The sequence below is a fragment of the Pseudorca crassidens genome, chromosome 11 (genome assembly GCF_039906515.1).
Source record: "Pseudorca crassidens isolate mPseCra1 chromosome 11, mPseCra1.hap1, whole genome shotgun sequence".
NCBI classification, from domain to species: domain Eukaryota; kingdom Metazoa; phylum Chordata; class Mammalia; order Artiodactyla; family Delphinidae; genus Pseudorca; species Pseudorca crassidens.
Window position 1 is genome coordinate 60,571,302 of NC_090306.1, and position 24,903 is coordinate 60,596,204.

Sequence of the window (24,903 nt, forward strand, 5' to 3'; positions counted from 1 at the left end):
TCTAATTTCCTTGTGTCCCTGAAATCTTAAATATGTTCAATATGACTGGAAGATCTCTGTGATCTAGCTAAATGACACATTTTAATAGGACAGCTGCTCGTAACACAGCACTCATATATTTAAAGTTACAAATCCAAAACAAAATTTTAAAGGGGTTTGACCGATGATGACTTGACACATCTACAGACTTATTTCTTCCTGATCTGGCAGTACAGGACAATAGAAAGTATCAGACCAAGTACCTAGAAAATAAGAGGATTAACATGGAATTTAAAGTAAAACACTAGAGATATTATAAATAAAAAGAACATTGTATATGAAAAGATTCTGGCTACTGACAATTCGAATGTTATTTATCTAAGTCATCTCTCTTCCTGGGAAATTAGAGACTCTAACATTGAGAAAATGCTCAGTATTTTTGTGTTTCAATCAGGGTTTTCAGCTAGCAGTCTGCCTCTAACTGGCCCTATTTGATTGTGCAGTAGCAGCTGTCACTGAAGCAACCCACCCTTCTGGAATACACACACCCTTCTGTAGGGCATGGCCATGGAACTCTGGGGACTCAGGCCTCTGGGTCTAAAGATGCCTACTGCTTCTATGAAAAGCTTATAATCATCTGGTTTAGATCATCCACATAAAAATCAAGGAGTCTAGAATTTCTCTTGCCATATTTTTAGGCATCGCCAAGAGGAATGAAAGAAAAAGTAACCCTTTTCTTAAAAAGCTTCTAAATTGAAAGGGAATGGCATCATTCAGGAATTTCCTTTGAAGTGAAAATGTACAGCTGAAAATCTGGGGCATAATTTCCATCTCATTAAGTGGCTCTCCCAAGAATGAGGGACCCCAGCACTTGCCCTAATTGGCTCTGAAGTTGGTGAGTGGCATGCTGCGGCTTTGATGTAGAAATGACAGAACCTGTGTGTATTGCAGATAGAAAGTTTCCTCTCCACCAGCCTCCTCTGAGGGGAGTCAGGGAGAGGATGAGATGCCGTTTATGCTGAGTCATCTCCAGCGCTCCTACTATACGGAGATGTCCTGCTTACTAATTCTTTCCCGGAAATGCCTTTCAAATGAGAACTGCTGCCCAATATTTTTTCCTTCAAAAAAAAAAAAAATACTGAGGGACTTCCCTGGCCATCCAGTGGTTAAGACTTTGTCTTCCAATGCAGGGGATGAGGGCTCGATCCCTGGTCGGGAGCTAAGATTCCCACATGCCTCGTGGCCAAAAAACCAAAAAGAAAACAGAAGCAATATTGTAACAAATTCAATAAAGACTTTAAAAATAGTGCAAGTCAAAAACTCTTAAAAAAAATATTGACACCAATTCTTTGCAAAAATAATGACTTTCATTCAGAATGTTCTAAAAGTCATTCTTTTTGAATGACCGGAGAAAATGTTACAATTTAGTCTTTTGCTTTGGTCCCAAGCCTTAAGTCTGGGAGATGAGTATCAGGGAAGAATCACGAAAATGGGCAAAACAGTGGGATAAGGCAGCTATCATCTTTCACTGTCACATCCGTGAAATAGAAGCCCAGCTTGCATCAGCAGACTAGACAGTTAATACCATACTTTCTTGCATTTCACTGCCTCTGAAAAGAAAATGTATCATTGTTCGTAAAAATAGGTAATAATTAAAAGAGATTCATCCTATAGTAATGTATGCTAAGACTCAGGATAAACTTGCTAAGTAATGTACACGTGCTCCCCATATTCTGAAGCCATCTAAAAAATGTAAAATTATTTTTTCTCTCTTTTAACTGCTCCATTCCTGGGACCATTCCTGGGTCCATTCCTGGGACCTCCTGTCAGGATAACTTTTATCCTACAAAGTGGTGACTATCAGTGTCAATGGCTTTTTTTTTTTTTCCCTTAATTAAAGTGAGGAGAGAAAGTGCTGATCATTTTTTGTGCTTGTAAGTTGCTGTAGTCAAATAAGGAGAGATATGATAGTCTGGTTAATGCAGAATAATGAGAATTCCAGTGTCTATAGATAACATTTTCTTACAAAATAAAGCATTTTGCATAGATTTCTAGCATCCTACCTGAGAAGAATCCCTCAGGTATATGTTCTTAACAGAGCCTTGACAAAAACCATCGGCCATTCCATCAGAGCCTATGCCTAAACAGACTAACGCCAATGATGTAAACGTCAGAGGGTGGGTTTTTTCATATGATATTTTTCTATGGAGATAGTTTTAAGTGTATTTTCTGCAGGGAGATATTTGCTTTGTTTGCTTCTTAAAAATATTTATTAGAAGTGTTTTTCTGTCTATATATCTTTATGTTTTCTTGAATTTCAAGTTGGGGAAAAGAGAATGTAGATGGGCCTAAGTGTTAGGCAACCAGTATTAAGACTGTAAGACAGACTGATGGACATTTTTTGGATACGTTTTTATAGAATAGCTACCTTAGCTATAGACTATTTTCAAAGCTATTTTTTAAAGTAAAAATGAGAGGGGATACAAAATGATTTTTCTTTCTCTTCAAATCCCAGAGGGAGGGCAGATTTTCTATTGAGAGAGTGAATGAAAAAAAAATTTCAAACAGTTCTTTGAACCAACTATCGTATCTACATAAAGTCTACAAATCACACTTAACTGGCATAACTTGAAATGGTTATAGTTTGTGATATTACCATGTAAATTCTATATCTAAAAATTCCTCTATGAAAGGTTTTCAGTAAGGTATTTTCATATATATATATATATATATATATATATCTCTTTAGAACAACCAATAGAATATCTAAATATATAACAAATATATATATGGAGTATATCAATTTCATAAAATACTGAAATGCTATTCCTCTTGTAATCTTATTTTCCATCAGATGTCTTTAGATTCTTGGCAATGTCTTTGGCTATGATATGAGAGACATCAATCTTCCCAGCTGATTATGTCCTTTTTTCCCCGGCTTTGCTTTTGAGAAGCTTCTTAAAAGCATCCGTGGGTTGTGGCCAAAGTCAATTGTCTGAATTTGAGTCTAAGATGGAATGTGACACTTATATTGACACTTACATTGAATACCTCAATTATTTTTTTTAATAAACTTATTTTATTTTTGGCTGTGTTGGGGTCATCGTTGCTGCATGTGGGCTTTATCTAGTTGCGGCGAGCAGGGGCTACTCTTGGTTGCGGTGCGCGGGCTTCTCATTGCAGTGGCTTCTCTTGTTGCGGAGCGTGGACTCTAGACGCAAGGGTTTCATTAGTTGTGGCACATGGGCTCGGTAATTGTGGCTCACAGGCTCTAGAGCGCAGGCTCAGTAGTTGTGGCGCACGGGCTTAGTTGCTCCGCGGCATGTGGGATCTTCCCAGACCAGGGCTCAAACCCGTGTCCCCTGCATTGGCAGGCAGATTCTTAACCACTGCGCCACCAGGGAAGCCCTGAATACCTCATTTAAAGCTGGCTCATTTAAAGTCTACTTTACCAACACATGTGTGTGTTTTAGTTTATGGATGTGTGAGTACATATGTGATTGCTCACTTACATCCACAGCCATTAACTCATATTTCTAAATTAGCATAAACCCAAAATTAGCATAAACCCAATTAGCATAAACCCAAAAGAGTTTATGCTCTTTGTAGAGCATAAACTCTACAAAGCAGAGAAACAAAGGACATTTTACAGTGGGTAGAATTGACAGAAACAGACCTAATGCACAGCACCATTTGACTTTGGTCATATATCAGACATAAAGGAAGACAGCCGCATCTACCAACAAAAAATTCTTCATATTTAGACCTATTCGTTTGGGCTACAGGGAGGTCATGTTTAATAGCCCAATTTGCTTCTCATAGTTCCAGCCCTTTCTCTTATGGTTGGCTGAGAAATTCCACCGGTAACCTAAATGACCACTTAGGACACTAAATTGCTTCAATCTCAGCTAAAGTTACTCTCTGACAGTGATGTGGCACAAGTAAGAGGTAAAAGCTACCAGAAAACCCAAGGAGAACGTTGTACAATATTTCATGAGAGTGAAGTAAAACTCACTTAGCTGAGCAAACCAGCCCGCAGAGGCGTTAACTAGGGAGACACCTAACATCGTTAGGATTCTTGCCAATGCCCTGACGTGGACTGGTGAGTGAATTTGACTCACTTGATATCTAAATTAGCAAGATCTGGGATGATTACAAAAACACTTCCCTGAAATAGTTTTATTTCATCTTTTTGCAAAGAATTTCAGGCCACGTTAAAAAAAAAAAATCCTTCAGGTTCTGAAAACACCATGCCAGAAGAGTCTAGCAAGATAAAAATCCTATACAGCATTTTTTTTTCAAAGTCAATAATCAAATTGATGAGAGTAAATGCAGAAACCTCAAGCAGAGCGTCCTTAAACACTTCTCCAAGTGAGTCCATAGTTCTTACAGTGAGAACATCAAAGTCAACTGTCTAGTTTTTAGAACTTGTTAGATTTCTCTAGACTAGAATAGCAGGAGAACAGTTCTCCACACTCTTGAGCTCAGTTTTTATTTTCTATTTCAAAATCAGAAAGAGGGATAAAAACTTGTAAAGCTTGTGTTTTTATTTTGTTTGGTGCTTCTTCTAACTTCAGGAAACATTAACCCTTGTGCTAGTTTTCAATGGGAAAAGGATATCTGGGACTAAGAACTGTGTGGAAATTAATTCAACTTCTTCCCCCAGGAGAGAGATCATTCAGAAATAATAGCTTCTGCCCTGCCAATTTCCTAAGACGATAATCCCCTCCCCAGACCCAAGGCCAGTAGAGGCAGATGCTGGGCCTTGGGCACTTGGTACCCAGTGCTTTTCTGAAGCACCTGGTTTTTATTTGGCTCTTAGATTTGTTAGAAAAATTTGTTAGAAAAATTAATGAGCAAACAAGGGAATAAACAGAGAATTAATAATGCAAGATAATACTATACCTCAACAGCTGCCAGTCCAAACGCTAGTCCAATAACTATGGAAAGACTTCTTGAAAATAAGCATCTTATCAAAGAAAAGCATGACTGTTAAAAACATTAAAAAATTACCTTTAGTCAAATTTTGACCTTATTTTAGTACAGTACAAATTTTTATTTATTGAGCTAACTTTTTACATTGCTATCAAGGAACATACTCAACAGAAAGGAATTGGATTATTCCCGCCACTCCAAACTCCTTCCCTGCTCCGAAAGGTTATAACTGTTGTGGTTTGTTCATACATTAGGAAGCATTTGAGGAACAAAGTTTTGCTTCAACTACCTAATTACTGAATCTAGGGCTATTTAGTTATAAATACTCATTTTATCCTAACTTCTGATTGTTCATTTTAGAGCTGTTATCACCTTGACTGTGTATTTTTTAGGTTTGTAACCTGCAGCAGAGAGTACGCTCATTGAGGTTTCAGTTAATTATAGTGTAGATTTTCATTTTTTTAATGATTTAAAAAAATTTTATTTATTTTTTGTCATGTTGGGTCTTCGTTGCTGTTCGTGGGCTTTCTCTAGTTGCAGCGAGCAGGAGCTACTGTTCGTTGCGGTGCGCAGGCTTCTCATTGCAATGGCTTCTCTTGTTGCAGAGCACAGACTCTAGGCACGCGGGCTTCAGTAGTTGTGGCACACGGGCTCAGTAGTTGTGGCACATGGGCTCAGTAGTTGTGGCTCACGGACTCTAGAGTGCAGGCTCAGTAGTTGTGGTGCACAGGCTTAGTTGCTCCGTGGCATGTGGCATCTTCCTGGACCAGGGATCGAACCCATGTTCCCTGCATTGGCAGGTGGATTCTTAACCACTGAGCCACCAGGGAAGTCCCTACATTTTCATTTTTAAAACAAGGTTTTTTTCAAAAATCCCTTAATATGTGTCAGGGTTATTTTTACCTTAAAAAGGAAAAAAAATCATTATGTCCACTGTTATGCTCTTACTTTAGACAAAAAGAGAATTTAGAAATTTGTCTCTCTGCCACATTTTTAAACATTTATTCAAACCAGCATGAAATTTCAAGCTTAACATATTTTAGACCAGACCTAAAAATTTCAACAATTGTAAATTATATGAATAATTTAAAAAATGGAAAAATAATATACAATGTAATAGTGTTATTGTCTGTATTGCCAGAAAATATATCATCCCTATGATGGTCTTATATGTGCAAAGGGCTAACAAAATATTGCTATTTGTTAAATAAAATAAAAGTTCTCCATGAGGTTAAGACAGTCTCTTCCCCTTCATTCCTGAATGTAATGCGTTTCTCCATTCTCATCTGATCCAAAGTGGTAAACATTAGAGGAAATTATTACATCATCTAAGATTAACTATGAGATTAATGGTATCTACTGAGTCACATTCATTATATTTTAGGGGTTTTCTCCCCCTCCCCCTCTACATAACCAGGTTATCTTGGCAAAAGGGAGGGGAAAAGAGAAATGTGAATTATGGACATTCCAGATTTCTTATTTTTCCAGACTTCTTGCAAGTGACACAAGGCAGATGGAAGTCTTTCATGAATTTATGATCTTCCTTTTGGGAAACTGGTGCAGCTATAAGTCTATCTTCAGCTGAATTATGTGTGAATTTGGAGGGAATATCTATTATTTTTCAGGATAATGCTAGGGCATTTCAAAATCTATCCTGAGGAAACACATCTTTGAGTTGAATCTTTAACAGGACACAGATAGCAATCTACAATTTAATTTACTAATTTCCTCATTATCCTAAGTGGAAACTCCATTTGTTTACACCATAGTTATTTCCCCTCCTCCTTGTGGATATTGCATCACTAAAATTACATAGAGAGGAGGAGAGTAGGGAGGAATATAAAAATTAATAATGAAAACTTTTAGTGATATTACTTTGATGATGAAAAGACATGGTAGCTCTGTAATCTGGTAGATAACTTCTCCCCCATGTGTTACTTTAAATACTAGTAACAGCAATTTCTCTTCAGAACAGTCTCCTTTATTTTGATAAAATTAGTAAAAGGGATGTGATAGTCAACAGGTGAGACGTTTCCCCTGAGATACTTCCTATTTCCTAATATATAATTAACCTCAGTAGCCATTACTAAACCAATGCTAGATTGAAAATATTCTTTAGGGATTACAGAAATTAACTCACTGAACTATAATAGCTTTCATGTATCTCTCTCTCATCTAGCCTATAATCTCCTAGAGGGTCCACAAGCATGTCTGATTCCAGCAAGGGTCTGTCTGACACCTAGTAAGCAGTGAAGAATAACAGCAAATAAATGAAACATTCATATCAACTGTCATTTCTGTACACTTCCCTTCCAGGCAGAAGGAACAAATTATGTAAAGCCCTATGGTAAGAGACATATCATGTCCTGCAGGAAGCTGTATCTTGAACCCCAAAGACTGAGTTAAATGGGGTCCCATCATATCCTGTGCCTGGTCCTATCCAAGAAATACCAATAGTTCGTTGGACTGAAGTTGCCTACTTATCTTTCTCTCTTCCCTATTAAAGCATTCACTCTGTGAGTGCAGACATTGCGCCCTATTTAGGAATGGGTCTCCAGCAGTTGGTGAAAGGCCAGTACATAGGAAGTGGTCAATAAATATTTGATGAATTAAGGAATAATAAGAAATATAACATCCACATATTAACATTCGCAAGTGACATAAATATGTCATCTCTACAACACATGAAAGACAAACCTAAGTTTTTCTTTTCTTTTTTTTTTTTTTTTTTGGCTGCACCAAGTGGCAAGTGGGATCTTAGTTTCCAGACCAGGGATGTGCCCGCTGCAGTGGAAGCACAGAGTCGTAACCACTGGACCACCAGGGAAGTCCCCCAAGTTTTTCAATTGACTTTAAAGGCATGAGGCAACTTCTCAGTTGGAGCAGTAATTAGGCAAATTGGTAGGTACACTTAACAACCAGAGCGGAAACCTCTAAAGCCCAAGTTATTTCTTTACACCCAATACAATTACTTGAGAAAGAGAAACTTTGATTGGAAAAAGAAAGCTTTACTTTGAAAATTAAAGTGAAAATATAGATTTCTAAGACCTATGTTAAAATAGAAAAATAGAGGAGGATAATGATTAAAGTCACCAAAGACAGGACAAAATAAACTTTTATCTGTTAGCTTGTACTTTGCCTCCCCTTGCAGTAGAATGTTTCTTTGATCTACTAAAGTTGAATTTAAATGATGCCAGACTCATAGAAGAAATAGAATACTTTCATTTTTATATCTACTTTTATCTTTAAATAAGGATTTTTTTTTCATTTGGGAAATTCCTGGGACTTTTATATCATGATTCCCATTGTAATTGCTGCAATTTAATATTTTGTGGAGACTTTCATTGTGGGAAAAAAAAAACAACAGAAGCACTTACTGTGCCAAATTTGATTTGTTCTCACCTGTTTGTAAATAGTTCTTCCATCATACTTTGTACAAGAAGAATCTGATGCACTTGGACATTCACATGACTTGTAATAGTATTGAAAATTATTTCCCCAATCAGAAGCTCCATTGATCAAACCACAACATTTTAACTGTTTGATGAAAAGTAGATATGAAAAACAGTCACGAGAGAAGACAAAAACATTGTCAATACATTGAATCACATTCTTCTGAAACCACTATTAAGATGTTTCTTATACTAGCATATCGTATAAGTCACCTCACTTAACTCCCTGAATGAAGAAACAAAAATGAAGGAATCTTCCATTTTGGCCTTCATGTTAATGAAGGAAAAAATAGAGTTTCAGATGAAAAAGTCTGAAGAACTTGGAGAGAATATAAAAAACTCACCTTCTAGTTTTTAATGAAAAAAGAGAGGGGCAGAATCAGATTTATCCTTCTTAGGTCTTAGAAAAGAAGCTTCCAGAGAGTTCATGAGAGAGTCAAGGTCTCTTTAAAGAACTTTTACTCAAAAAAGATGAGAGGTTTGAAAAGTGAAATTTCTATCTCATGACCTTTGATCACTTTTGGAGGAGAGGGGGAAAAGAATGAGAGGCATCTCAAAGGCCAAAGAAGATGCTTAGTGGACCTTCCATGAGACTGAATTTTACACGGACATCTGTAAAACAGCTAAGGGGTGAAAATGATGAATGAAACTCTTAGAATAATGTCGGGAAGGTTAAGGCTCAAAATAAACCAAAACATGGCGAAACACTAAGGAAAGTTGTGATCATGTTTGGGGAAGTAAAACAAGAAAGGGATAAGCCCAATGACTCAGAGTAATGGCACATAATATTATTAGATGAAAGAGAGAGGTCATTATCTCATCTTGCCCTATTTGCTTTAATTAGAGAGAAAACTTCTCATGCAGAAAGGTAGAAAAAAATTGAAGAAAATAGAACCAAGACTGGGTGTTTTTCTAAGGCTCAAGTGCATTGCAACGGTAGGCTATTGAAAGGACTTACACCTACTGGCTGGTGACCACGTTACCCATGTTACTTAAACCTCTCTGTGCCACAGTTTCTTCATCTGTAAAATACAGATAATAATAGTCGCTAAGGATAGTATCTAATTCATAGAGTTGTTGGAAAGATAAAAATAGAATACCCATGTGAAGATATGAACTGTTTAGCTCAATGCCTGGCTTGTAGAAAGTACTCAACACGTGTTAACTGTCATCATTGTTGTTTTTGTTTTGTGTTTATTGTTGTTGTTTCCTTTGTGCTCTAACATGAACATGATCTGTTCAACATTGATATCAGTACTTTAGATAACATAAAAAGTGTCTTTTCAACTCTGTAGTTGATATAGAGCTGGGAGTGATGATTAATACATTGGAGAACAAAATGGAGTTCCAAAAATAGTTCAAACAATGGACTTAAACTAACAGGTTCAACTGTGGCAGATATAAAGTCTTGTGCTTTAGGTCAAAGATTTACTTGCACAAATGTATGACTCATTAGACATTCACGTGACAAAGAGCTGGAGATTTCTGATGGTCTCAAGGTCAATCAGTATTAGCAAAGAGAGTAATCTTGAAACAACTTCCTTTCTTGTTTCCATGGTAGACATAATTAATTGCTCACTCTTTCTGATTAAATAATCTTGAATGATATTGATACAGACACTCCAGATCAAAAAGAATATGTCCCACTATATACACTCACAGATCAATCCATTTTTGGAATACAGTATTCCTTAGGGAGGTATAGAGACACACTTACAAAAGACAGAGCAGGAGGTAGAAAGGCTAAACTTGGTATAATATCTAGTCACCAGATCAGATGTGGGAGCAGCTGGGGAAGAGGTTGGTCAGGATGCATTGAAAGTGTGATAGCAGTTGGATGAACAAGGCACTGTTCAGTGAATGATACAACAACCTCTAGACAAGTAGTCATCACTAAGAATTCAAGAGAGGCACATTCCGCTAGTACGTCAGCAGAGAATTTCTGTGGGAATTCCCTGAAAACCAAAAAGAAAGCCACTTAATATCTACAAATTGTCAGTGTGATGGGGCCCCAGGTCACCTAGCCAGAGTCTGGGGTAGGATTCTTTTTCCAAAGAGGCATTACGAAAAAAAAAGAAAAGAAAATCCTTGTGGATATACATTTAAAACAAACAAACAAACAAAAAAAGAATAGACAATAAAAGAGAACCATAGTCCTGGGAACGCAAGGAGCTTCAGGCACAGAATTTGTGTACAAGAGCAGAAGTAATTCAGAACTGTGCTACATCAAACAGAACATTTAAAACCCTATGGTTGGCACTAAGCCCTTGGATACCAGGGACAACGTGCAACAAGTGTGATGCAGGACGCAACCCAGAGACCCAGTGGTTACCTGTAGTACATTTTGCCCTAGATCAGCAAGCAGGGAAGATCAAGGATGCTTGGTCCCACCCAGTGGAGAAACTGAGTTGCCTAAATTCTTCCTGCTTTTAAACTTGGATTAATCTGGACTCTAAAGTGGGAATAATCCTGGAGGAGAGAGGATCAAGGAGTACAGCTCTGGGGGAGCTAGGAAAAACACAACACAGAGGAAGTTAAACAGAGACTAACTCATATCAGGTTTCAGCTCCTGGAAATGATGCTTTAAGCAGAATTTTTACAAGCTGGGGTCTATCCAAATAGGAACTGGGGAATGCTCTGGGAAAAAATGTCATCTGATAAATAGTTCAAGAAACAAGTTCAAAATCAAAGCTTTTAGAAGTCATATGAGAAGCCATTTTCAAAGAAAAAATTGCAATATGTAGAAGTAGATTTTTTTTTCCTCTGAAATTCCAGAAGGAAGAACTAAGACTAAATGATATAAATTCTAGGGAGGAAGATTTTGTTTCAAATTAAGAAAGAACACATTAATCATCAGACTTAGATGTAAAGGAAATGGGATGGAATGGGCAAAAATGGGCAAACTTTCAGCTCTTCAATATTTAATTAGAGGGTGTATGAACATAAACATAAAAGACTTCAATTAATGAGAAGTCAGGTTAAATGTCCTGTAAAATCTAGCTCCCCTCTAAGATTAGGAGGATTTCTATGACATATGTGAAATAAATGCTACACGTAGTTAATATGATGGAAATTCTGAGTAAAGAAGGTGTGGTTGGGAGGAGTTTCACAGAGCAATACTTTAGTCAAACCTCAAAGCACATGTAGTATTTGTAAAGAAAGAAAAGTAGTAAGTACATTCCGAGGATGAGGAATGATGCAGAGACAGGAAGGCAGATTTGTTTAAGAGATCCTGAGAAGACAAACCTGGTTGGACTAGAGTGCTTTCTTCATGGAGTAGTATTTAGTAAAGTTAAAATATTAGGTAGGATCCAGGTAGTAGAATACCTTCAATACCTGCCCAAACTTTGACTTTACCCTGAAGACAGTGAAGTAGCCAAAGTAAATACATACATACATATATACTGGAAGGGCTACTGTACTGCTTAAAAAGAATTAGTGAGTCAGACAGATCTGTATTCAAATTCCAACCCCATCACTTGTTAGCTGTCAGACCTCTCGAAGTCGTAATCCCCTCATCTGTCTAATAAAGATAATGAGGATAACGATATTATCCATCTCATAGAGTTGTGAGAATTAAATGAGCTACTGAATGTAAATCTGGTACACACTAAGTAGCAATAAATGATAGCTATAATTAATTTTATGAGAGAAGGGTGGGCATGGAGGCAGAGAAGGAGAGAGAGAGAAACTCCAAGCATCCCAAACACACTATCCTTCTAAATGGTAAATATTAAAATCCTTATTGATCTGGCTCAATCGAGGCTTAATCTTTCATAAACATATCTTCTTAATCTCTGTCCTATGCTGCCTCAGAACTTTGTAAGAAGGTGGGGAAAAATTAGAAATATTCCTGGATTTTTCTTATGGCATAGTGACAGAATAATCAGTCAAAATCTGCAGAAGGGAGAGACGTTTTTCAATCTTTAGAGAATACACCTGTTAAAAATTAAGTAAACAGAGAACTACGTCCAACTCTCCAGATAACTTACAAACTCTAATTACCTTTTCTTGAATTTCAGAAAAGGCTTTCTGGAATGGTTTTCCATTGGGTGCACTCAAAAGATGTACATTAGTCTGGAGAGTCTCTTTAAGAGCACGTTCAGTCTGAAAATTGAAAAGTATTGTTAAATTATTCATGCCAGAAGGTAGCATGTCAATTTTTCAGACTTTTCCAAGATTATTAAGTATCATACGTGTACACACCTTAGATTTGTTAGTAGCTCCTACGATACCTGCCACCACTTGCAGAAGTAGGACCAGAATCAACCCTATGAAAAACTGAAAGAAAAGAAAAGGAATATATATTACACCCAGTACATTCAGTAACATCTAGGGACATTTTGGCACCATGCTTCTTTCTGCAGTTGGGATCATATTACAGTTGGAGTATTAACCATGCTCTTCATTTACTCCATCCTTTGCCTCAAGAATCAAAATTGGGGTCATTACTACTCAGAAACATTCTCTCCAAAGACTGACTAAGGAAAATGGTTAAAACTAAAATCGACTGATAGGACTGTATGCATCAGTATGATGTTGAATGGAGGGAAGTTTGAAAACTTAGATGAAGTTATTTGAATATGATCTTTCTCGTCCTTCATCAAACACAAACTCAAACTTCAAGACAAACTTCAGAACTGAATACAAAACAACATCTCTACCACTATTAGAATCACCTGGGGTCTTGTTATAAATAGAGAGTCCTGAAATCTGCCTCAGATCTACTGAATCCTACTTTTGGAGGATCCCACAAATTAGTTTTTTTGTTAAAACAAATTCTTCAAGTAATTAAATTCCCCAAATTGGGGCTTCCCTGGTGGTGCAGTGGTTGAGAGTCTATCTGCCGATGCAGGGGACACGGGTTCGTGCCCCGGTCCGGGGAGATCCCACATGCCCCGGAGCAGCTGGGCCCGTGAACCGTGGCCGCTGAGCCTGCGCGTCCGGAGCCTGTGCTCCGCAACGGGAGAGGCCACAACAGTGAGAGGCCCACGTACCGCAAAAAAAAAAAAAAAAAAAAAATTCCCCAAATTGCAAATGAAGCCTTATTAATCAAAAAGCAACCCACCAGGGATGCTATTAGAGTCCCATTAAAACTCTATCTTTACCTTCCCTCATAATCAACCATCAGTTAAAAATTATTTGTTCAGGGACTAACACAATACTACTTTTATCAGAGAAACAAGTTTAGATGAGCTCTGATAAACTCATGTCAGATTTCTATCTAGTAAATACTTGATGAATTTTTCTAATATTTTTTTCTATACCCATTTATGATTTTCTACTGTATATGTGTTAAAAGTGAATATCTGTGGGTTATCCCAACCCAATCTATCCTTGAAGCTTTCTAAGGGACAAATTTGATTATCTCACACCCTTACAATTTTCTTAGCATGGACTACGATTTGACTGTAGCCCACACCCAGACCCGGCTTCCATTATTTACTGAAAGTAGCCCTTGCACTCTCTAGCCATACCCAAGGCTTTGCAGTTCCCCAAACATGCTAGCATTGTACTGCCAGGTCCTCTCCCTGGAAAGCTCTTCACACACTCACCCGTACAAACACCTTATTCACTTTTGCTTCTGGCTTGAAAGTTCCCTTCTCTATCCTTGCCCTTCTCTTCTTGGGCCACCTTCACTGTTGCTAATTGTTTACTTGTCAGTCTTCCCTAATGGGTTCTAATTGTTTTCATATCTATGTATCTTTTAGCACAGTATCTGGCACATAGCAGGTACTTAGTAATTGAATGAATGACTGAATGAATAACTAAAATTTGTCTTCTCTCACAGTATCCTCTAATCTAAGATAAATATATTAGCTTCCACAACCAAACCCTCTAAACAAAAGTGAGAGAGTTTCATCAATCTTGGCAAGTCCTTTTGACAGACAATGGGGATGGGAGATAATCCTTAAAGTTTGAAGGTTGGGTATTGGGATTTGTCAGGAAAACTCACCAAAACAAGCACGAACTGGTTTTCTTTCATGGCACCAAAGCATCCCAGGAAACCCAGAATCATGATGGTAACACCCACAACAATCAAGATATTCACAGCAATATAGGGGTTAATGGTAGCAGCCCCAGGACTGAGAATCTGAAAATGAAAAAGATCAATGACAGAAAATCCCTTTTCTTGATGTTTTTTATTCAACAAATATCCACTGGGTAACTACTGTTGTGCCAGGCCCTGTTCTAGGACCTTGAGATACCTCAAGGATGTAAACAAGCAAAAATTCCTGCCTTCAAGGCACTTACATTCTATTCTATTGCGGTATTACTTGTCCAGATAACGTTTCCAATTTTATATTTTTTGAAGATGATATATTGGACGTTGGATGGAAGAAATGAAATAGGCTTTTAAAACATCAATTATTCTAAAAAGCTTAGAAGGACCGGTAGTTTCAACCATGATGTGATCTTTGATTTGCATATTTTGTGTTTTATACCTGACAGTAGCATCATAAAGCATGTTTTTATGGCAGTTTAATTATTTAAATTATAAAGCCTAAGTTCCTCAAACAGATAGACTCAACAATATGAGTGAATCTCAAAAACATTTCATTGAGCTAAATAAACCATATTCAAAAGAGTGATTGCTGTATGATTCCATTCATATGGCATTCAAGAATAGGTAAATCTATGCAAAAATAAACAAATTGGTCCTAATCAAACTTACAAGCTTTTGCATAACAAAGGAAACCATAAACAAAATGAAAAGACAACCTATGGAATGGAAGAAAATATTGCAGGCAATGCGGCTCACAAGGGATAAATTTCCAAAATATACAAACAGCTCATGCAACTCAACAACAAAAAAAACAAACAACCCAATCAAAAAATGGGCAGAAGAGCTAAATAGACATTTCTTCAAAGAAGACATACAGATGCCTAACAGGCACACGAAAGGATGTTCAACATTGCTAATTATTAGAGAAATGTGAATCAAAACTACAATGAGGTACCATCTCACACAGGTCAGAATGGTCATCATGAGAAAGTTTACAAAAAAACAAATGCCAGAGAGGGTATGGAGAAAAGGGAACCCTCCTACACCGTTGGTGGGAATGTAAGTTGGTGCAGTTACTATGGTAAACAGTATGGAGGTTCCTCAAAAAACTAAAAATAGAGTTGTCATATGATCCAGCAATCCCACTCCTGGGCATATATCCGGACAAAACTACAATTCAAAAGATATATGCACCCCTACGGTCATAGCAGCACTATTTACAATAGCCAAAACATGGAAACAACCTAAATGTCCATAGACAGATGAATGGATAAAGACGATGTAGTGTGTGTGTGTGTGTGTGTGTGTGTGTGTGTGTGTGTGTGTGTGAGAGTGTGTGTGTGTGTGTATATATATATATATATATATATAAAATGGAATATTACTCAGCCATCAAAAAGAAGGAAATAATGCTATGTGCAGCAACATGCATGGACCTAGAGATTATCATATTAAGTGAAGTAAGTCAGAAAGAGAAAGACAAATACCATATGACATAACATATGTAGAATCTAAAATATGACACAAATGAACTTTTATGAAACAGAAACAGACTCATAGAGAACAGACTTGTGGTTGCCAAGTGGGAGGGGGGTGGAGAAGGGAAGGACTGGGAATGTGGTATTAGCAGATGTAAACTATTATCTATAGAATGGATAAACCACTAGGTCCTACTGTATAGCACAGGGAACTATATTCAATATTCTGTGATAAACCAGAATGGAAAAGAATATGAAAAAGAATATATATGCATGACTGAGTCACTTTGCTGTACAGCAGAAATTAACACAACATTGTAAATCAACTATATTTCAATTTTAAAAAGTATCCATTTGGGGAATAAATAAAAAAGAATAGGTAAATTTAAGCTATGATGATAGAAATCAGAGCAGTGCGGCCTTTGAGAAGAGTATAAAGGAAAGAAGGAACTGACTGCAACGGGACATGAAGGAACTTTTATGAGTTAATACAGATGCTTTTGCATTTTGATTGTAATAGTGATTACATAGGTCTATACATTTGCCAAAACAAACAAAAATTTAAACTAAGAAAATAAGATAAGTCTAGTTTCTAATATTCCGTATCAAGTCTATCTCCTTGTTCCCAGGAAGTATAGTCTATAGAGTCTTCCAGAGACTCTTTATTTTGACTGACTATTTAGTAATGGGATATTGTGGAAAATATCCTAGGGCCCATTACGATGGGTTGGGCTACCCATTCTGCATAATTTGGTTCTTTTCTGCCCCACATGTATACTCTTCATCACTTTCATAACACCTAGCCTCAATCTATCTCTTTCTCTACAGATATGTCCAGAAGTAAATCACAATTAAAAAGTGAAACCTTGTTCCTCTGTTATATTCGAGTGCTATGTGTAGCCCATCTACCTCTTATGACCTCTATCTACTGGGCTATTTCTAGGTAGAACACTAGGTCTTACACTAGCTCAGAGACTGCCTCTTGGAATCTGCTGCACAGCATGTAGACTAGCTCCTTTAACAGGAAATACCAAAATAAAAAACAAAACAAGCAAACACACACATACTACTATTCATGATCTTTACATTTTTAAAGACTTTTTAAATCAACTCATAGCCTAGACAAAACCTTTATTTGATAATCAGGAGGAAGGAATATGCTAAAGTTGTAAGAGCACTAAAAACTAAAATCTATATTCCAGTCAGAGTCTTTATAAATAACTAAGTTTCTAACCATAGAACAGTCAACTAACTCTACTGGGCTCCAGTTTCTCACTTATAAAGGTATCAGCCTCTGTGATACCTAAGGCTTCCTTTGTCTCTAAGAGTCTATGCTTACAGATGATGTTTCGATTTACATATTTAGAAAGCTGGGTTATGTCCTAAAGATTTTCTTTTTGTCTCTTTTTCAGGTTTTCTGGTTGTTTTTTTGTTGTTGGTGGTGGTGGTTTGCTTGTTAAGATTGGAGCTAAGAAATCAGTTTCGTTAATAAACAGGCATGGTAACTGAGTCAAAATAGGTAATGACAAAAAAAAAACCCCAAAAAGCAGCATTAGAAACCCCATTCTTCTACTCACCATCAAAGACTGCTTCACTCACACATTATGGCCAATGCAGGAAAACCCTAAGTTATCTAAGACAGTTTAAGCCTCAATGGCTGAGTTATGAAGACTTGGTTAGTCAGTCCAGATATAGAAACAGTAGGTCAAATACCTACCAGTGAGACCTGGATAGTGCGGCCAGCACTTATTTGGCAGGTAATGAGGCACTTCTCTGAGACTGATCTGGGCAGAGTGACCCACTGCCAGAGTGGCCAGAAAGCCATGTGTTGGCTACCTGAGGATCACTGCTTCAAGTCCAGCCCAACAAGTGGCTATTCTTATTCAGAAAAGAAATAGAAATCTGAGTTCAGGTATTTGTTCCAGGGGAGAGACAGCAGAGTTTTAAAAGCTGTCTTGGATGAACACTGTCTCTGTGTGTCTTACAACAAGGGGAGAATTTCTACAGGAAGGGACACGGCTGAACTTTGAAGAGAGGGCTGAGGGTCTTCTTTGGATTATAAAGGATCTCCTGGGACAAGGATGGTTGTGCATACGTTTTGCCTCCTGCAGGGCTGAGTTCATCCTGATGGAGAACAAGGCATCCCTAAGAGACACTTTAGCACCAAAAGCTTTGCTAAAAGATGTTCATAAAGACATCCTGACATCCTTGTTTTCTGTGTTTGCACTCAGGTTTCTCCTTCTAAAACTTCTTCCTCTGTTTTTCCACTAGTAAAATTCAGTTTTCTGCACAGTCTTGATTCTTTGTCACTGACTTTGAATAAAAATAAATCAAGCCAATTTCACGTAAGTCAAGCTGGTTAAAATCGTCCTGGAAGATACTGACTTTTGTTTAGGGTTAGAGGCTGACAGAGCACAAGAGTCAAAATGTAACTAAAGATGCTGCCTAGCTCTATTAAATCATTCTTATCCCCAGATTCATAGTAACACCCTCTCAAGGACAACAGTTCTTTAATACATTCAATGTGTGTGATTTCTTAGACTAAACACCAAGTTTGTTTACCAGAAGCACTGGGGGGAAATAAAATGTTCCCATATCAAACAGAAATAAAATAAAATTTAAAAATAAAATACAGGCTGCACACACATCTCAAAAAGGCCAAAGCACCATCTAAATCAATAGCTTTTAATCTCTGTGCTTAATTATGAGTCCCAACGTCAAACATCACCTTCTAAATGATTCTAAGAATCTTCAAATACTCTTCTAGGACTCAAATCCCAGAGTCCAAGGGCATCAAGAAGTCACAGATATATTTATATCACTATAAAACAACAAATGAAATCCTGATGGACTAGAATGTTACCAACTATTGCCACACCTATCCCCCATTCAACTTCTTCACCATGGTAAGGCACAGAATGAAGAGGCAGCGAATTGCCACTGTGACTCTCTGGGTTCTCTAATGGTAGAAAGCAAATTTTAAGGAAAAAGAAAAGGAAAGGAAAGAGAGAAGAGAAAATAAAAGAAAGGGAAAGGGAAAAAGGAAAGGAAAGGGAAAAGAAAGAAAGAGATGGGAGAGAAGGAAGGGAAAAAAGGCAGGAAGGAAGGAAAGAAAGAAGGAAAAGAAGGAGAGAAACGGTGAGAGAGCAAGAAAAAAAAGTCCAAAAAAACCAATTCTTTTAAAAAGGGAATCAGAACAGATGTCAATTTGCTTTTGCTTTTAATATTTCTTTCAACTAGGCTAAGCCCAATGGCATGTAACTGCACCGTGGTATAAGTTTTAATAGAAAATGCATTACCTTAATTTCTGTTTTAATAATATCTTAATAATTATTAAATAGGAATCAACATTCCTCTTAGAGAGGGAAACTTTATTTAGGCAAATACTTCGAAAGGGCCCTAGGAGTACATGTGAGCCTGAATAGTGGCAAGAGCCCAGATAACAAAGAACAAGGTAACTGCCCTGCGTGAGATAAGAATCGTAACTTGCGGGGCGGAACACCCCTGGGAAGAAGCGAGCTGGGAGAATGGAAGCAGGGGAGCCAGGAAATGGTGCCAGGCACTGTGTTAAGTGAAACTGACAGACCAACCCTCCCACATGCTCACCCTGCTCCCACCCACCACACACACAATCTTTCCACACTTGTGACACTGTGGTACAGAACAGAGACAGTGTGTGTGGAATCCAAAGACCAGAGCTAGAATTAATTGTAGGAACTAAACTTCCTCCAGACCCACAGAAATCTTGGTAAGACCTTTGCCACCCATGGAACGGTGTGTGGTGGGGCACAGGGGATCATGCTAATCTTATCTTGATGTCAGGAGGCTGGACATTGCCGGTCAACTCCTGAGTTACACCGGTGACCAGCCTCTTGCTGTTACAAGGGGTTACCCTCAATACCAAGTGCCCCAAGTAATTACCAACTATCTTTGTACTTTGCTGCCTTTAAAACACAGATTCAAATTCTTCTTCTCCAAGAGAACCTGTCACCTTCTTTTCTTTTGGATCACTACCCCACCTTGGGAATCAGCCAAATTATTGTCAATACCTTGTACAAAAATTGCTCTTGGTGGGGAGGCAAGGTGGTCTATATCCTCTAGATAACTTCAGGCTGCACTTCAGCAAATAACGAAGGAGGCTAATTTCTGCTTTGGCCCCTTCCCGCCTCCTCTTTCATTCCCATCTTCCTATTAGGGGAATAACATCTTCTCCATTCTCTAGAAGGATTGATCAATGCCTAGCACAGTGCCAGGCACATAGTGGGTAATTTTGATTAATTAAATTTAATTAAATTATAAAATCACAGATCAGCACAAATGATTACATGAGGCAGTTAAGGAAATGCTATAGAAATATTTTTTTATTATTATTATTACTGTCATTACTTTCATCATTATAAGAGAAATAAACTACTTTGGCAGCGGAGAAACTTGTATTTACTTACCTCTGGACCATCTTTGCCTGCTCGTAGCCAAATTGCTACTGCCAGGATTGAGGCACCGCATAGCTGCAGAAAAAAGAAAATATGTTAGAGTACGCCCAAGATAAACTACAACTCTAATTCCACACACCTCTAGCCATCTGGTAACAATGGTTTATCATTAATTCTACCATTACAACCTAAAAGACATAAATGAGGCATATTTATGTGTAGATAATTGCTAAAATGTTCTGTTGTAATTGGAAAGTTTGATAAGAATAATCTGTTTTCCATCCACTACAGGGGAGGGGAAAGATGGTTTTCCGTGTTTCAACTCTTAACTGCGTTTCTGCTAGATTTTAACATACAAAAGATAAGTAATAACAGTTTAAAGACAAAATATCCTTATTGGGCCTCTGGGTTTGTCTTTGAGAAGCTGTCTTAGACCATAAAGGAAGGGAATAACTGATTAATCACCAAACGTTCCTTCAAGATTCAAGAAGTCGGGGTGTAGAGGGAACAGCAGAACATTTGACAACATTTGCTGTTAAGCAACAAGGGTTTACGACACTTTTTGTACCCAAATAAGCTCTTTTAAAAATAAGCTCTTTTAGGTAGTAAAGAGAAGAGGAACAATGAGGAACAGTATTTAAAGTCTTAAATTCCTTTAATGACTTTACCAGATTATTTAATTTGGACCAAGACCAACACATAAAATGTGAAACACATTTTACTTTAATGTAAGAAAAAACCTTGTCTTTCAGCTTTGTTTTTGTTTTGTTTTGTTTTTTAAGGTATAGATGTTGTGGCCTCAAAAAATAAAAAAATCAAAGATCTATTATTAGATAGAGATGTTGAGAACAAGCTTGGTAACATACCAGACACAGCAGTAGACTTTGGAGGAGTTTCTAGACTATTCTGGCCTTAGGGTTCTCTGACAGAGAAATACCTGAGTCCTCCAAACCCCATGACTTTGTAGTATCATTGCTTTCATGTATGGTTGGGCCATATGCCCAAAACCCCCAAACAGCGGTTTCACTTAACGGCTTCTCATTACGTTTGCTTTGGGAGTAGAGTCGGGGCTTTTGTGAAAGGAATAGGGAGTGCAAACAGCAGCTGAACCTATGCTCCCTAAAAGATCTCAAAATTCATCTAGGTTCAAGCCCTTTATTTCAGATTAAAGAAACTGGAATCCCAAATGATAACAACGGTCACATGGTGAAAATCCAGCAGCACTCCTAATCTAGCCCCACCCTTACTACATGCTTCAACTCCTGCAAAACAACAAATGCAATGGAAAACCAAAGCTTTTTACCAAAGAGCTCTTTGCCAAATCACCAAATCACCTATACAACTTAATTATCTTATAGGTGTGCACACGCACACACTATAAACTGCAAATCTTTGAATAAACAGCTTTAGAGCCTGAAAACTCTCCTTATTTCTTTTCCTCTTTTCCACTAAATCCTAATTTCATTTGCAGATGGAGATAAATGCTCATTTTAGTGGTTCTTTGTTAATAAATAAACCTGCAAGAATTTATATCAAATGATAATGAGACCCTCTGTGATTTTCAGTAATTTTATAACAGTTGGATATTTTGTTTTTCCAATTTGTTCACTGATATTTTTCTTTCTCTTTTTTTCTCCTTTCATAGGTAGATTTACATTGTTTGTCTAAATAGTCACTCTGGCTTTCAGGTTTAAATGAAAATAACATTATCTGAATAGCTATTATGATTAGCATCTTAATCTGATGTTTTTATAAAACTATCGATGAGAATATTTTAAGAAATGTATCATAATTTGCTAATTAAATTAATTAAAAGTAATTGGTTTTCTATCAAGAACAATCAGTGTAGAGCCATGATTGATACTAACCTGTTTTATCCCAATTGTTATAAGATTGATCATCATAATTGTTCTTTGAGTCCTTTCTCCAGTTTGGCTTTAAGGGTTTGCCCCTGATCTTTTTATAATGTTTTAAATAATTTGGAGTATGAATTAAGAAATAAGCATCTAGGTATGTCCTTCTTTCTGTTGATAAAGTTGTACAAGGAAATTAGCTGATGTGTTAGGTCCCCAGGTTAGGGGGTTAGGTTAGGTCCCCAGCCATCAGTGGACACTGCAGAACTTACTAGGCCTACTCCCCACTACCCCTTTCTGGTTTCTCTTTGAAGAAAGTCACTGTTGTTGCCATTCAGCTCTCATGGGACATCCTTCTTTTTATGAAATTAGGATGCAGTTGGTCTGAGCCAGCATTCTAAGAAATTACGTAATTGATGTTTGCTTATGAATATGCTATGGACTGAATTATGTGCCCCTAAATTCATATGTTGAAACCCTAATCCCCAATGTGGCTGTATTTAGAGATAAGTACCCAAAGTGGAGGCCAGACTCAGGGTGAGCATCTCCCTCCAGCCCCACAGATTCCTTGCCCCACGAGGCCAGAGGAGGATAAGAGTAGGACTAAAATACTATCACACCAGATTCCAATATTTTTAAATTAAAAATCAATACGATTGTTGGAATTGGGAAAACAGCATTAATTGAATTATTATTGTGTGTCAGTCCTTGGTCACAGGCTTTCATAAAGTATCTTAGTTAATCTTCACCATTGACCCTGCTGCGTAAAATTACCATCCTCGTTTAACAAGTGCAGAGACTGAGGCAAAGAAAAATCAAGGAACATGTTCCAGGCCACAAAGAAATGTAGATTCAGGATTTGAATCTCAGTCTGCCTGTTTCTTCAGAATCAACTTTCCAACATTCTTCTAATTTATGATAGAAAAATTTCTGTCTTATCATAATTCTTGCCATTTTATTTCTTCCTCTGTTTCAAAATCCAAATTGGAATTTATTCATCACTGCAGAGTGGTTTCATACTCCTGACTCATAAAAAAGCCTGTACAATGATGGCTGAAATGTCTGTTTCTTAAACATTTACTTAGCATTATTCTGAGTTCTTTATATGTATTAAACCATCTAAACTTCACAACAACCCATGAAGTAGATATTACTACTATCCCAATTTTACAGATAAGGAACTATAAAGCACAGAGAGGTTAACCAATTTCCCCAGGGCCACACAGCTGGTGGTGAAGGAGGTGAGGTTCAGCTCTTAGCCTCTGGGCTCCAGTGTCTTTGTCACTGTTTAAGTTCCAAGCTGACTGCATAGTGGCAGGCAACCACTGTATTTACAAAATTCACACATTTCATCCATAGTCAAGTCTATCTTGGGGGATTTCATCAATCAGAATGAAATATAATTGCACCTTATTTTTCAGTTATCCCATCTCATAGTTATGTCTGCTCTGCTTCAACTCTCTTCATTGCGCTCGGCACAACCAATCTAGCGTCCCAGGTACCATATAAAATACAACGATGACATTGAAATGCTGGTTCTTGAACTCTCTCAATTCCTGACTTCCTTCTGCTCTCTTCAAAACTCTTCATGGTTGGCTTCCTTCAGTTGCTAACACCTTTGGCTTTACAGCTTGTCTCCTTCTCACCTTCCCCCATTTGGGTTTGGTAATGTTACGTCACTCTGCTTTCCTTCATAAAGAGCCAGCCTTTCCACAGCTCTCTGCCTCTGGCAATGGTTCCACTGAATCTGTGGGCTAAAGGCCCTGTTTTCCATGCTTACCCAGACCCCTAAGACGCTCCAAGCATCCACAACACTCCCATGCCTGACTTATCTAAGAGGAGCATATGAAAATGTGGGCAGTTTATCTGTTTTGACACAAGACTCAGAGAAAGAGGTTTTGCACCTATGATTTACCTATTATCTACCGCACCTCTAATTCACTCTAATTTGCATCAAACTCTAGCATGAGTGATTAGGAATGATTTTTACTTTCTCACGTTTTTCTTCAATTACTAATTCTAACAAATAGAAATCACTGCGTATTTATGTGGCATATCTCAAGTTCTCTCACAAAAGAAACTGGTATGTTTAGCTTAAATGACCGTATGCATACTTTAGAGATATTCCAACATCTGGCCCTACTTTGCAAAGGCTTAGTTTCTCTAAAGTTACACCAGAAAGAATTCATTTGAAAACATAAGGCCATGGATGTCTACAAGAAAACCACATCAGCGGGACCGTAAAATATTTGCTTAAGTAAACATTAGAAATGTGACAAATTGCTAATTTCCTATGAAGGATTATAAAATTCCAGCTGAGAACTCTGGGCTGGGAGTAGAGGGGAGAGTAGAAATAGGAATGGTTCCCGAACCTCACAGACTCCTGCTCTAACATTTGAATGAAAATATGGATGTCACCTGTTGGCTGAGAAGTTATCATTGGTCTTTACAACTGTTGCTCTTACTCAAGATGTCTCATATAAAGATTATAGGTCCCTTCCCATCACTATGCTGATGGGAAGAACAAGGCCTTTTAAGGGAAGTCAGAAATATCGAACTGAAATCCGTGGCATCAGAAAGACTTCATTATCAGAAAAACAGAGATAACGGTAACCATAAAATAATCAGAGCTCTCCAGGAAAGCAGTAACAATGACTGGGTACAGTATTGTACAGATGTCTACAACTCACCTTGTACTCTTATATCAAATTTATAATCCTGAGCCTATAACATACCCCTTTCCTAGACTGTCTTTTTCATTTCAGT

At 37.5% G+C, this 24,903-nt stretch overlaps 1 protein-coding gene across 1 annotated transcript; it reads right to left on the reverse strand.

The window, feature by feature from the left end:
• Nucleotides 1–23,911, reverse strand: TSPAN8 (tetraspanin 8). Its single transcript, XM_067698704.1, has 8 exons — nt 23,813–23,911; nt 20,297–20,359; nt 14,323–14,460; nt 12,573–12,647; nt 12,372–12,473; nt 8,317–8,451; nt 4,885–4,968; nt 1–242 (listed from the first exon to the last, which is right to left on the reverse strand). The coding sequence occupies exons 1-8, from the start codon at nt 23,909–23,911 to the stop codon at nt 189–191; spliced, it is 750 nt and encodes a 249-aa protein (XP_067554805.1). The 3' UTR covers nt 1–188.
• Between the last annotated feature and the right edge of the window lie 992 nt (nt 23,912–24,903).